This window comes from Patella vulgata, chromosome 9 (assembly GCF_932274485.2).
Source record: "Patella vulgata chromosome 9, xgPatVulg1.2, whole genome shotgun sequence".
In the NCBI taxonomy this organism is placed as follows: domain Eukaryota; kingdom Metazoa; phylum Mollusca; class Gastropoda; family Patellidae; genus Patella; species Patella vulgata.
In genome coordinates, this window is record NC_065887.2 from 14,613,241 (window position 1) to 14,629,234 (window position 15,994).

Sequence of the window (15,994 nt, forward strand, 5' to 3'; positions counted from 1 at the left end):
GTAGTAAATCAGGGAGACCTCCGCTTAATTTTCGAACAAAATTATTCGGATTCAGCTCTCCAAATAAAAGAATAGGGGGGATAACTCCAGTTCTCAATTTGGACTATTATTCCCATTGCATTTAACGTTAAATCTATGGCATTTCTTGACCTATAACATTTTTAACATTCTGGAGATCGTAATCTCTATAACCTAAATGACATACGAAACTTACGCTTTCAGTCTACAATTAACTCCGCTTGAGAATACGAAGCTGGTTGACCGTCATTTTAGTTCCTACATTTTAGTCGAAAACAATAAGTATACTCCGAGAATTTTTATATCTGATGATATTGAAAATGTTTATTTTCTATTTGTGCATGAAAACTTTAAAACAGATGAGACCCCTATAACAAATAGTAGGCTATACTTATTTTCAATATGGCGGCCATTAAATGCAACCGAGATGGTGAAATTTAATGGTGGTCTTCCTCCTTTTACAGAGTTGTGGTAGTAAAATTCATTTAGTATTGTGTTGGTATTATCAGTGCTTGGTTTGTCAATGTTTTGAACTGCTCAGCAGAACGATGGGCAGCAGCCGCTGTGACTCAGCGGGTAGGATGCTGGCTAACCTGGATGTCGCGTGCTCGATCCCTGAATTGGCAGCGAAAGTTCATCGGGACTTTCCGGCGTTGTCAGTGGTGCATGACAAAGGGCCTGAAAGGGACAACGTTTAGTCGTTCGGATTGGAGGAAATGCCGAGGTCCAGTGTACACATTGGCATGCACGTAAAAGATCCCATGGTAGTTGGAATTCGATATAAGACCAGGCCGTAGTGACGCTGTCCGGGCAAAATTTTCCTCATAGCACACTGAATGACTCCTGGCCGTCGGAGCAGAAAAGTCGAACGTTAAACCCCATTTCATTTCATTTCATTTCAGAACGACGGACACTATCCCACGTTTACAGTAGATAAATATATAACAATTTTATTTCTTCATTCTGATATACACCAATTCATAAACCGTCTACTCTTTAGATGTTATAATATTTGTTAAAATAAGATAAATGTATTATCAGTGCTTGGCTATATTTTAATCATTGGTATGAACTGCTCAGCAGAAAGACGGACATAGTTGATGACCCATGTTTACGGTAGATAAATATATACCACGTTTACTTCTTCATTCTGATATACACCAATTCATAAACTAACCGTTTACTCTTCAGATGTTATAATAGATTACCGGGTTTGATTTACAGCGAATCAGATTCAAGATTATTGTTTGAATGACAATGTCCTATAGGTTGTCAGGTAAGTAAATCAGTGAATGGGCTTGCCCTGGATTCATTCCTCAAATACAAGATGTCGTTTATTTACGAGAGGTAAAAAAAACCCATTTAATTCTATCTAGAACGTAATCAGATCTGTAATTTAATCAGACGGTATCAACCACGGACGCTGCGGGTCTTTGTTGATTTCAATTTAATCTGAGTGAATTGAACAGTCGTAGTGCGCTGTTGTAGCTAACGAAGAATAATTTGGGAATGTGCGTGAATTAAAAGAAATAATCCCCTTTTTTTAAAACTGTTTTTAAGAACAAAGATGAAGATGACAAATTAAATTTTCAGTTGGATAGTTGATGTTTTTTCTTCCAGTCAGGTAAAGGTCCGGGAGGGGGTCCTCGCTTCCAAGTCCATTTCTGGTTAGTTGTATCACTACATCGTGCTAATTTTATAGTTTTCTGGTCTGGCTGCATTTCAACACATTTCTGGACATAGACACTGTATATGGTGTTATCCTGGACAAAACAACAAACAAACAATGCTAAATAAATACTATTTGTTGGAAAATTACGTTTGGTGATTTCATGTCTACTAGTACTGAGACATATGAGAAAGGAAGACATTTTAAATATATGTAATAAAAATAAAATAAAACAAAGTACGAACAATCCAAACCATTAGACAAAATTCGAAGTCCTAAAAAAAACGGTATAGGCAAAATAGTGTAATAAGGCAAAATAGTGTAATCAGCATATGGTCTGTTCACCGTGTACAAAATACACGACAAACAGTGGTAACAGGTGTCCGGAAGAGTAAGCTTACCCTGCCTGGCGCCACACCCTCCATAGCTGCGAAATGAAATGAAATGAAATGGGGTTTAACGTCCTACTGTTTTGCTCCGAACTGGGCTAATGAAGACGGGCATATGCCATACAGTGTGCTATGAGGGTAATTTGCCCGGACAGCGGTACTACGGCCTACTCTTATATCGAATTCCAACTGTCAAGGGATCTTTTACGTGCACGCCAATGTGTACACGGGACCTCGGTTTTTCGTCTCATCCGAATGACTAGACAGCTGTCCTTGTCAGGCCCTCCGTCCTGCATCACTGACAAGGGGGAACCACGCCGGAAAATCTGGATGAACTTTCTCGGCCAATGCAGGGATCGAACACCCGACCTCCAGGCTAGCGAGCCAGCCCCTTACCCACTTAGCCACCGTGATCCCCCTCCATAGCTGCATCCAAACTATTAGGCTAAATCTCGGTAAAATAGCGTGATTAAATATATAGCACTGTTAACAATGATAATTTCAAATTTCAAAAATATTTAATTTAATTTCACTCTTTGTTGAGTGAATGCTCCTCTAAAATAAATGTCCGTATTACTATATCTGAAGGTGGGGGTCCGCGGTTATCTTCGATGCCATTTTGGGGGGTTCAGTTCGCAGCTTGTTCAGGTACAACATTCGAGGTCGATTTTAAACAATTACCGCTACATTTTGTCATAACTCCAAACACTCATAACAAAACCCAAAATTTTCCATTATATATTTTTGAATTATTATAACAAGAACAACCAGACCTATATCGAATTCTTACATAATCCATTTCTAATTAAATAAAATCACTAAATATATGGGTTGATTTTAATACGGCATGAGTTAACGAGGTATAACTGTATATGGAAGAACAATGTACTCACATTTCTATACTCCCATTGGAAATCTTGTTTTTCCACATTACAAAAATCAAAAGCAATGCTAGTATTTTTATCTGTAGGTACCCAACATGCCCGCTTTCGACGAATCGTTTGATTGTGACAGTGATACCATTGCTAAAATAGATGAATGATGAATTTAAGTGAGAGTAGCCAAACATAGAGTTTGACTCTATATTATTTACAACCTTCGACGAATATGAAAATAATATGTGTCTATTTCAACCAATATTGATGATCTTAGCTTACCGTGACAATATAGACAAGACGGGCATATGCCATACAGTGCGCTATGATTAAAGTTTTGCTCGGACAGAGACACTACGGCTTAGCCTGCTCTTATATCGAATTCAAACTGTCAAATGTGCTTTTACGTGCATACCAATTTGTACACGGGACCTCTTTTTTCGTTCAAGCCGTACGACTATACGTTGCCACTTGCCAGGCCCTCAGTCCGGCACAACTGACAATGTGGAACCGGGAACTTTCTCCGCCAACAAGGGGATAGAACACGTGCCACCGAGTCACCCCATAGAGAGATGAAACGCAAAACTATAAATAAACCAACTCTAGTGTTTCAGATAACCGAGGAATAATGCACGGGCTAAGACATCAACGACAGACTCAGAGGTTAACGCTCTGTAAAAGCTTACATATTAAATTCATTATGGAATTATTAGGCTCTTTTAATTATCATTATCTTTACACATATACTTTTGGATAAAAACAACAACGGCTGCCAGGTTGAATACGCCCACATTTTGCAAGAGATGGATAGAGAACAAGCTAAACAAAAAGCGATTTTTCGAACAATCAAGGGCCATAATTCAGGAAGTTACCATCCGATATGCGCCAATATCGGCAACGTGATTTTTCGTACAATCAGGGGACATAATTCAGAAAGTTACGCTCCGATATGCGCGAATATGGAGAGCAACCATGATCTTAGGATTGCAAGTTTTATCAAAATCGGATCAAAATTGTGACCTCTACAGGGTCCAGAACCTTGATATACCATATTTTTGCACTATTCGCGTACAAGCGGTGGTCATTTTGTCCGGCAGTTTTGGTCCGATTTTCACGAAATTCAAAGTCAAACTTCATTACGGTGATATAATCAAATGGATTTTAAAATCGGATAATAATTGTGACCTCCAGAGGGGCCACAAGCTAAAAGATAGGTTGCCAGACAACGAAACATACGCCCACAGCAGCTAAATCGTCCGGGCAGTCAACAAGGGCAGCATATTTTTATTTTTTCAGTAATGAAACATTTATAATACACTAAAATCGAATTAAGAGTAACAACTCATCATGTAATTATCGGAAAATCATTAGAATTTGTTTGGTTTTTATAAATTTCTGCCCCATGCTAACGTTTAGTATACGAAATATTTAATATCATGGATTTATCTGTTCAAGTTATCAAAATTCATTGAAAATCAATATACTTGTTCGTTTCAAGAACTTAAACTCTGTGTATCAATCTGAAGTCAATTGGATGATAAAATAAGCCTCTAGAGCTTCACAAGATGTTTCATAGTTAACAAGGGCCATAACTTTGGCAGTAATTATCGGAAATCGTTAAACTTCAATAGGATTCTTCGTCTCGTGACCTCAAACACTGCGTATAAATTTAAAGTCTGACAGTAATTATCGGATATGAACTTTTGCCTCTAGAGCCTCCACAAGATTTTAAAATTTTTCAAAGTGATCAAGGGCCATAACTCTGGCAGTAATTATCGGAAATCGCTGAAAATCAAATAGGCTTCTTCGTCTCATGACGAAGTCAATCGGATATTAACTTTAGCCTCTAGAGCGTCCACAAGATTTTTTGAAGTGATCAAGGGCCATAACTCTGGCAGTTATTATCGGAAATAGCTGAAAATGAATAGGCTACTTCATCTCATGACCTTAAATACTGTGTATAAATTTAAAATCGGATATTAACTTTAGCCTCTAGAGCGTCCACAAGCAATTGTGGACTTCGGACCGACGGACTGACAGGGGCGACGACAATATACGTCCACATGAAAATGTGGGCGTATAAAAAAAATCCTATTATACTATTTTCCTCTATGAACCAAATTTTATAAAAATTTATTCAAGTAACGTTAACTGCATCAATAGAATTCAAATAATCAAGCAGGAAAGTTGGAAAAGTACTATGTCGTTCATGAGGAACATAAATACACATAAGGAACTACATAAAACATAAGATTGTTGGTTTTTCCTATAAAATGTTATTTTTAGAAATTCAAGTACATTCACATAAAAGTTACATACTTGTACATTCATATCTTCGTATTGGTTTCTATACGTATGTACACTGAAATAAACGTTTTTGTTGGGACTGGTTTGTTATTTTGTTGGTATTTCCTTGGGGTGGGGGGTCGTAGCTTAAACGTTATTGTTGGGACTGGTTTGTTATTTTGTTGGTATTTCCTTTGGGTGTGGGGGTGGGGTGGGGTAACTTAAAGATCGATACCTATCTCCTGAGTTATATAGAGCAACTCATTTTGTTTAGATATATATGTTTTCTCACCTGTTACCGGGGATCACGTGGCTAAGTGGGTAAGACGCTGGCTCGCTAGCCTGGAGGTCGGGTGTTCGATCTCTGAATTGGCCGAGAAAGTTCATCCAGATTTTCCGGCGTGGTTCCCCTTGTCAGTGATGCAGGACGGAGGGTCTGACAAGGACAGCTGTCTAGTCTTTCGGATGGCAGTTGGATTTCGATATAAGAGTAGGCGATAGTGCCGCTGCCCGGGCAAAATTTCCCTCATAGCACACTGTATGGCGTATGCCCGTCTTCATTAGCCCAGCATAGGAGCAGAACAGTAGGACGTTAAACCCCATTTCATTTCATTTTCTCACCTGTTGGTACATCATCTTGCCACATCGCGCGCCTCTGATAATACTGCCTTTCAGGTTACTTTCATTATCATTTTGATCTATGCAAACATCAGGATACAGTTGATTCTTTATCTGTTGAAACATGGACATATGTGATTTCATATAAATCAATGGTACGTCGAATTACATCCGACTACTTTATGTTAGAATCATATAAAAGTATTTCAATTCTATTAAACTTCAAATTATCCATTTAATGATTGATTTTAATAAAATTACTGTTGCTGGGTTTTAGTGAACACGTTAATGGGCTTTTACAAAGAGAAATCGCTAAAAACGAATGACCATACGCACAATCTTGACTGGAACTTGTATTGTTATGGTTGACATTCCTATTATCTGACAACATATCTAAGAATATCTAATGTGTCCGGTATATCTAAGGAACGTTGTAAATTAACCGAAAAATACAAACATGTTGATTGAAATACATGAACCGGTTTGGGTGTGAGGTGAATTATTTGCAGAAAACGTTTGGTTTCACAGAAGTGCGAGAAAGAGTTGGGCGAAATAAACAAACGGGATGGGTGTAATGTACAAGGGGGACAACTCTGTATAATCAGTAGGATACAGACCACCAATTCCTTTCCCTGTACAGGAGAAAGAGAGTTGACGTTAAACGCCTACTCGACACAAACTAAGTTATTTTTGGGAAAAACACATTGTACATTTTTATTTCAATAATTCGCATGCGCGTATGGGGTCTTAAGCAGTGGGAGGAAATCCGGAGGACCCAGGAAAACCCCCAGGAGGTTAGGTAGGCGACCCTGCTCCTTCACGTGCAAATGTGGGGTCGAAATCTAATTGACTAGTCCCCCCCCCTACACACACACACACCCACACACCCACAAGCACCCAAGCACACCACCATACACATGTTAGAGTTTGTTTTGAAAAATCCGGCATGAGTAGCAATGTTTATCAGTTTAAAATAACTTACAGGTCCCCATCCATGGCATTCCGACGGAAGGAATACGTCCGGGATAGCTTGTTGTAGGTACCAAGAAAAGTTTTTACATCCAAGATTTTGTCTTAAAGCCACCCGGTCACTGAAATTTCCAGCGTTGATCTCAGACTAAAAAGAATGAAACGTATAAAAACCTTACAAAACATTTAAGTCGCGTGATCTTTCGATGTAAATGAGAGGTGGTATCGGATGTTGAATAATTATAAATTATCTTCTTGTGTCTTCAAATATCTTCAATTAAAACGCATGTTTGCCACAGATCTTTAAGTAAAGATCTTGCCATCAAAGTCTGCTGAAGGCTACACTATGCGATAAACTCATATTTATGTGTTCAACTTCTGTGCATTTTAATGGATACGTTATAAAGATAAACATATCATTCTACTCATTATGACTCGTATATCGCAATTCAATTGCTTGGTCTCTTTTAAGGATATTGAATCCAAGCCAAGAGGTTATCTGGTAGTTGATATTTTAAGTTTGTTTTCTCAATCGAATGCTAAATAATTAATTTCAGTACATAATAGCACTAATAAAGACGTGGAGAATCTGCTTTTTTCCGAAAAATGAAAATGATACACAGATATTTATAAATATACTTAATAAGTCACTTACAACTCGTTCAGGCCCTACAATCTGATAAAAGAATTCTTTATAATCATCTAACCACACCTCTGCTAGTCTCAGAAGGTTCCTTTCTATCACCGAGCCCTCTTGTTGTCCATTCCATGCATATGGTAGTCGACTTTTGTAAACATGCCCTACATGAGAACATGGCACCGTCTCTACACAACCACCACACATCCAAGCCTTTAATGAGAACAATTTATGGAATATGGTTTAATGTTTTACTTTTCTGCACCAACTGGGTTAAGAAGTAAGGAATGGCGCAGTGTGCCGTTTCCAACTGCCAAGGGGGTCTTCAAAATGCTGCCGATGGTGTATACGAGACCCCAGAGAGTCGCGGATTCAGAAAATTTTGGACGGTGGAACAAACTAAAAGATGGCACATTTATTTTGTCCGCGGCTTGATCTCTTAGACCATCCAAATTTGATCTGTTATTAGTAAATATTTCGGGTTGGTTTTAACGCGTATGGATCAAAACAGGCACTTGAATTATTACATGTAACTGCGACGACGTCCGAGCTGACCTTTCCCCTTCCTCACCACCCATACTTAATGGACCGCCAATTATATAACGGGGTCAAATCCTGTAATTTGTGCCCCAAAGATTAGTCAGAAAGTCTGTACACTTACCTTAAACGATAGCTCTAAGTTTTCACCACCCCAAATGAAGAAACCTGGATCAAACATCCCGATATATTTAAAAAATGTTCTACTGACACCGATAAAACAACCAATTAGGGTGGCGCTTCTGTAAATGGGGTAGAAACATTTTTATAGATGAGTCAGTATTAAAAGCATGAGGAACATCTTCGGAGAAATTAATTCAATTTGAAATTTAAGGCAATAATAGGACTTTGAGTAGGTACGTAAATTACACTACAGATTTGTAAAAGATATTCACGCCGAGATTCTGCTTTTTGGGACACTCGGGGTTTCAATTTTTGACATTCTGGGGATGCTCGATTGAACGTTCCTGAATTGAATTCTGTCAAACCCAAAAATAGTGACAATCGAGTAAAAATGGGATTTTGGGCTAGAACGCATGCGCTGACTGCATGAGAAAATATCTCAACCAACCATTACAGCTGAAACATATTCATTAGGTTTAATTACATCACGATTCTACTCACACCACCTCCGTTGTCGGGACTGACAGAACTGTGACAGGACTGAATTCCGCGTCACTCGATTGCTATTCTGTCAATTCGGAACGTTCTGGACTGACAATCGAGTATCCCCTACAATTCTTTGCAGCTTACATCTCCCACAAGTGAGATTGTTTTACTTAATACTGCTAAGATGTGTGTACCAGAAGATGTATGTACAGTTTATAATTCAGTAACAAATCAGCTTGTATAATGCGTACAAAAACGGAATGTACTCTTCGTACACTGTGTCTTATTATTGTCCGAAAAGGTGCTGGCCAACGCACTCAAATAGGATCGATTTGACGCAGCTTAAGGTAGCTAAATCTCTAAGTCAACACTATCCATAATCTTTGACACTATTAACACTACTTAGTGTTTGCTATTTGTCTATTTCAATCAATATTTATGTTGGTATCTTACCATGAAAATATGACCTACCGATATGCAATATTTAAGACACAATAAACATTTTATTGTAACCAAGACAAAACGTGAGAGTGGAAGTGAAACGTTAAACTGTACTCCCCATGTAGACTGAACTAACCTGAAGCAAATGAATGTCATTCAATTTGGACGTGCATTTGCCGAGAAAGTTCATCCAGATTTTCCGACGTGGTTTCCCCTTGTCAGTGGTGCAGAACGGAGGGCCTGACAAGGACAGCTGTCGTCTAGTCCTTCGGATGAGACGAAAAAACGAGGTCCCGTGTATATATTGGAATGCACGTTAAAGATCCCCTGGCAGTTGGAATTCGATATAAGAGTAGGCGATAGTGCCGCTGCCCGGGCAAAATTTTCCTCATAGCACATTGTATGGCGTATGCCCGTCTTCATTAGCCCAGTATAGGAGCAGAACAGTAGGACGTTAAACCCCATTTCATTTCAATTTGGACGTATTTCGCCGAACATAACTACTTAGAAATTACAATACAAATTTTAAGAAATGAGTGCATATTATGTATTTTTCGACCCATTTTCGTCCATTTTAGATTCCAAAGAATAGAGGTGTAGGACCTTTAATAAGAAATTATATGTATGGTTTTAAAATACTTACTTCACTGGCTTTATCCTGGGTTTGCCCACAGGAACTTGTTTCCATTTGAAAAACATGGTCCATTCCAGATCTCCAACTGGTATAGTTTGCTCTATATTGTAAGTTTGGACATGAAAGTCCTCAGCATTAATAATATCCATGACAGCTGTGACAATCGTTTTATCATCATTCTTGATTCGGTCTAGTAAAGGCTCAAGCCAACCTAGAGACGATATGATCATTAATTAATTTTTGTTGAACGTATAAACTAATTCAAGTTAGTGTGAAATTGTAACCCGTTTACAGGCTCGGAAATCTGTTTTCCATCAATTTTGATATGGAAGCATACCACTAACTGCTTTCCTATCGAGTTTAATAAATATTACTTCTTGTCTCTTGTAACATTTTCACTGGGTTGAACTAGGTTGACGGTATACCGAGAACGGAGAAAGTAATTGGTGGTCTGCAGCCGTAGACTTGTGATTGACGAGTTTCTTCCCCTTAACACGGCGAAATAGCTCAAAGCTAGGTTCTTGGGCTGTAGAACATAATATATGTCTTATTGATGCTTCGATTTGTAGCAACCTACCTGTTGTAACTTCACAATGCGAATCGAGAAAAATAACCACGGGTGCCGTAGAATGGTTGAAGCCCAGGATTCGGGCATTTATCAATCCTCCTCGGTTCTTTAATCTTTGAACGGATACTTTTTCAAATAACGCCACGTAATCATCTAAAGGCTTGCCAAGGTGTTCTAAACAGAAATCAGATCACAAAATTACATGGAATTAAAAATAGAAGCATGTATCTGTTTGTCGAACTCCTAAACTATCTGGACTTTCATTGGTTTATATAGGTTAGAGGAATAACTGTGTTCAGTCTCACAAGCCGGATGCAGACAGATTGTGCAAGTACATGTTATAGACGATGAAAACATAGTTTGTATTTGAATTTAAGGGGTTAGAGCTAATACTTCGTTTTCATCAATCATCCTTTGTTCAAAAAAAGAGATATAAAGTCGATTCTATTACCCATAGAAGAAGCATCATCACAAAGAACAACCTCCTTTAACAGATGTGGTGGTGATCTGTTTAATACGCTGTGGACTGTTCTCAATAATGTTGACCAACTTTCATTAACAAACGGTATAACAACACTCACTTGCGGTAGATTCTCATACGTTATATTCTTACATCTGTATATCGTAATAAAATAAAGAGAATGAAAGATTTAATGCCTAGGTATAGACCATGCGGGTACAGATCTGAGAGTGTAGTCATATGTCCTATTGATGCAGGTTGGAGGGGGTAGTCATGGGTCCTACTGGTTGTGGCTGCAGATTCTAGTCATGGGTCCTATTGATACAGGTTGGAGATTGTAGTCATGGTTCTACTGGTTGTGGCTGCAGATTGTAGTCATGGGTCCTATTGATACAGGTTGGAGATTGTAGTCATGGGTCCTACTGGTTGTGGCTGCAGATTGTAGTTATGGGTCCTATTGATACAGGTTGGAGATTGTAGTCATGGGTCCTACTGGTTGTGGCTGCAGATTGTAGTCATGGGTCCTATTGGTATAGGTTGGAGATGGTACAATTTATAGATTGTAGTAAACGACCCCCCCCTTCCGCAGCCTTGGCACAGATTGGAGATTGTAGGTATGGGTCCTATTGGTACAGGTTAGAGATTCTAGCCATGTGTTTTACTTACAGGTAGGAGATTATAGTCATAGGTCTTGTTGGTACAGGTTAGAGAGTGGAGATTGTAGCCATAGTTCCTAGTACAAGTTTGAGGTAACATTTTGTTATATCATAGTCCCTTCTAGTACAGGTTGGAAATTGGTTGTTTCAATTTAGTAAATGGAAAATTGAATGCTATGTTAAGCAGCCCCCCTCCCCATTAATTGAATTGAATATTAGGGGCTAAATATTATGATTACTATTTTAATTGCGTAAGATTAAGTAGTCAAATGTAGGTTAGATAATCTGTATATGGATAGATATGCAAAATTCAAATTAAAATACATATGAAAAGATAATCTGGACTATCTACTACCATGAAGTATAACACTTAACATTCTCGACCCTTTAAACTTTAGACTGTCAGTCGAACCTTTCTGACTGAGAGTTCAATTGAACAAGGATTACACTTACTCTGGCCATCTATAATCTGGTAAAGATCTTTCAATTGATATCATATCACTAACATACTGATTGAAAGCGTTTTTGTCCCAACCGGCTTTCCATAAAATCTTCTGTTCTGTAGTTAAATTCTTCTCATCTATTATAACAGCTTTTCCCATTTCACCTTAAAAGAAGTTCATTTTATAATCCATATTTATGATGTCAATTTATATAAACTCAAATGACACGGAAAGGAGTTTAACGTCTGATTATTTCATTTAGTGTCTTAAAGTGTGTAGAAATGATGCTGAACAATTGATTATATATAGTTTATTCCGTTTTGCGATTTTGGTACAAATCTTCTACAAACACTTATAGACCCTACATTGATATTGAACTTGCCTGCTTTTGTTACGGTGGCTCAGTGAGTAATGCGGTAGCTCACTAAGCATGAGGTCAAGAGTTCGATCAAAGTGAAGGCCGAGAGAGTTCATAGGGATTCTCCGGTGAGCCCTGTCAGTAGAGCAAAGAGCAGCTTTTAGTCGTTCAAATGGCATCGAAAACCGAGATCCCATGGACGAGTTGTTGGGCACGTAAAAGGACGATTGACACTTGGTATTCAAAACACGTGTAGCACACTGTGCCATGTATGCCCGTCTTCATTCACCTGTTTGGGGCAGAGCGGTAAGATATTAAATCCTTTTTTATCTTTGTTCAGTTATAAAGCATAAGGAGCCACGGTGGCTAAGTGAGTAGGACGCTGGCTCGCTAGTCTGGCGGTAGCGGGTTCGCGCTCAAGGTATTGACCGAGAAAGTTTATCGGGATTTTCAGGCGTGATTTCCCCTTGTCAGAGGTGCAGGACAGAGGGCCTGGCAAGTACAGCTGTCTAGTCGTTCGGATGGGATAAAAAACATTGGCGTGCACGTAAAAGATCCCTGGCAGTTGGAATTCGATATAAGAGTAGGCCGTAGTGCCGCTGCCCGGGTAAAATTCCCCTCATATCACACTGCATGGCGTATGCAAGTCTTCATTAGCCCATTCTGTGCAAAACACTAGGTGTTAAAACCATTTTCTTTCATTGCATTTCGTTATAAAGTTAAAATAGCATAATTTTTGCCATTGATCAAACAGTGTTCAAATTAGTATTACCTGGCCCGTTTAAATCCCTTTCTTTTAAAACGGGCATAGAATACATCAAATCATCGGTACTACTGTCATTGCTTCTAATCTTTGAATAGCCTTTAATATTATTCTGTACCCAGAACTCGTTGCTTTTCCTTTCTTTCAAATCACGTTCCACTTCATTTTGCAAGGGTGTGCTTGATCTTAATTTTGATACAGGTATTTGATTGGTGTCACGTAATTGCTTTTTAAAGTGTATACCTGAACTTGCTTTGTAGTTAGACATCAACAAGTACATAAAATAAAATGTTACAATATAAACTGTGATGTTCAAATAGAACATATAGGAATAAAGTCTGATCATGTTTAATATAACCAGTTAATACTATTAAACAAATCTTTTACCCTAATTTTTACACTTAAACTTAATATTTATACGTATATTTAACATTTAGGCTTATACTTAATCTTTATAATTGATTTTATACTTAATCTGTATACTTAATCTTTATACTTAATCTTAGCCTTAATACTCAATGTTAAACTTAATCTTAATACTTAATCTATGCACTTAATCTTAATAGTTAGTCTTTATGCTTATTCTTCATATTTAAGCTTTATATTTAATCTTTATGCTTAATCTTAATACTTAATCTTTATATTTAATCTTGATACTTAACCTTTATGCTTAGTCTTTATACTTTAACTTAATACTTAATCTTTATACTAAATATTTTATCTTAATTTATATCGTTATATTTAATATTTATACTTAATACTGAATTTTAATGCATACACCCAATCTTCCTAATTTCATCTGTTGCTATGTAAGTTTAGTGGTTAATGATATGCATCATATGGTTGATTAAAATTATTTAATGTCATAAACTTATTATAACATTACTATCTCCTACGTAAATGTTACGAATAAATATATACGTATATACGTTTTATTGAATAACTATTTTTGGGTGTTCTCTTTTATAAATTTTAAACGCCACGAAATGTTTTAACCACTAGTCAACAAAAGAAAAGTTTAATGAACGAATTCTTCAAAAATAAAACAACAGTATTGATACTTGACAAAATCCGAAAATTTGTGAGCCCCTCAAAAGAGAAGTCGTATCAAGTGTTCTAGCACATATTTAACATTATCACATATACATGTTCACGGTTAACCACTAATTTATCACAACTTCAGCTTTCTTAAACCAATTCAGATCACAAACCCCACACACGTGGCATAACAATTTAGTTTTAATCCTGACTTCCAGTGATGATAACGAATCTTCAAGACTCATGTCAAGTTTTCACATACTGCTTCCTTACGCCTTGTTTGTAGTGTCAATGTGTTGATCGACAATACATGTCTTGATAATAATTCGCTTTTAAAAAGACGGTCGATTTCTTGCTTACAGTACTTTATTGAATTTTTGTATTAATACACATAAAATGTATATTTACAAACTCTCTCGTTTCAGCTGTTGCCTTTACAAAGTTGTGTTTAAAGGAGCTAAGCCTCTAACGCAACATTTTCCATACTATTCGAAATTAAAAACACTAAGTAGAATTCAATATTGATCAATTTCAATCAACATTGATGTTGTTATCTTGCCGTAAAACTATAGGATCACAATATCCAATATTTAAGACACAAATAACATTTCATAATCAGTGGACGAGTCGTGTACCCTATGGTTTCGGGTGTCATTTTGTAATGAACAAATAAAAACATATCCTACAACACAATGTGGTAGTAATTAGTAACGGCTGATTCCCAAACGCCAAAATAATAATTTAAAAAACGTGTAGAATGCACTAAGCAGACGTAAACGACTGGTGTTCAATTTAAACTGTTCACATATTTCACCGAAAATAACTGATTACAAATTAAAATACTGTTTTCAAAAATTGAACATAAATCATTACATATATTCATATTACATTGTGCTTTTAGAACAACAGTAGGACGTTAAACCCCAATTCATTTCATTTCATTTATTTGCTTTTGGAACCATTTTTGTCTATTTCATGATTCCAAAAGATAGAGCCATATTATATGCCCTTAAACGGTGCTTTTTTTTCAAGGTTTGAAACATTAAGGTTATTTTCACTTAACAGTGGATGCATACGAAATACAAGAAGAACGGGACAAATTGTCAGCCCATTTCAGTAATACTAATATCCAATTTAAACAGCGCTAAATATGACAATTGCACATTCATTAACAATCCACACCATAATCAACTTTCGATGTCATCGCTATAGCCTGCAATATCTACTAGATTATTATCCGATCTGCTGCTCAGTGCTCTTTCATGATTAAATCAAATAATGAATAATCGAGGCTATGTTTTTTTATAATACCGACTTTAGTAATGATGATCGAGGCTAGGCCGAAAATAGATTCAGTCGCTAAATTCTCGGTTCAGAGTGGATCAATTTGACTGAAATTTTCTTCAAAAGCCCTTTGCATTATGTAGTTTTTAACTATTATAGTGAGAACTGTCAGCTCTTTATCTAATCTCCCATAATGTACCTTTAATTAATTACGATGTCAATCAGTCGCCATTTCGTTATATACTCTTCAAAAAAGTAGGAGATATTCAGAAATAATACAAAATTGCGGAATTACACTGCTGTTTTTATTAGAGGAAAACCAGTGTATGTTAATAACCGACCAATTGCCTACACATGAACATAAACAGTTCATATGGGCGGCTTATCTGACTGCCCGATTTCACTCGCAAAGAGATACACGGTCAAAAGTGAAAATGGACGTTTATGATTTTTGTCTTAATAATGAGTAATTGCTCCACCAATCCGCAGACATTCAACAATTCGTCGTTACATGCTCCTAATCAACCGTCCAATCACGATATGGGGCAATCTGACCGACTCCTCTTGCAGTGCCACGGCCAATTCTTGCAGTATTGTCGGTTGACGTTGACGTTGATGAACACGTCTCCCGATCATGTCCCAGACATGCTCTATAGGGGAAAGGTCAGGGCTCATGGCTGGCCAAGGCATATGGACAATATGATGACGCTGGAGGTAGTCATTCACACGAGCGCGGTGAGCA

The 15,994-nt window shown here is 37.4% G+C and overlaps 1 protein-coding gene across 1 annotated transcript; it reads right to left on the reverse strand.

The window, feature by feature from the left end:
- Nucleotides 1-428: 428 nt before the first annotated feature.
- LOC126831908 (polypeptide N-acetylgalactosaminyltransferase 1) lies at nucleotides 429-13,323 on the reverse strand. The gene is made up of 11 exons (XM_050562576.2): nucleotides 12,940-13,323; nucleotides 11,820-11,973; nucleotides 10,702-10,865; nucleotides 10,260-10,424; nucleotides 9,692-9,893; nucleotides 8,123-8,240; nucleotides 7,480-7,674; nucleotides 6,838-6,972; nucleotides 5,859-5,969; nucleotides 2,970-3,101; nucleotides 429-1,781 (listed from the first exon to the last, which is right to left on the reverse strand). The coding sequence occupies exons 1-11, from the start codon at nucleotides 13,274-13,276 to the stop codon at nucleotides 1,608-1,610; spliced, it is 1,887 nt and encodes a 628-aa protein (XP_050418533.1). The 5' UTR covers nucleotides 13,277-13,323; the 3' UTR covers nucleotides 429-1,607.
- Between the last annotated feature and the right edge of the window lie 2,671 nt (nucleotides 13,324-15,994).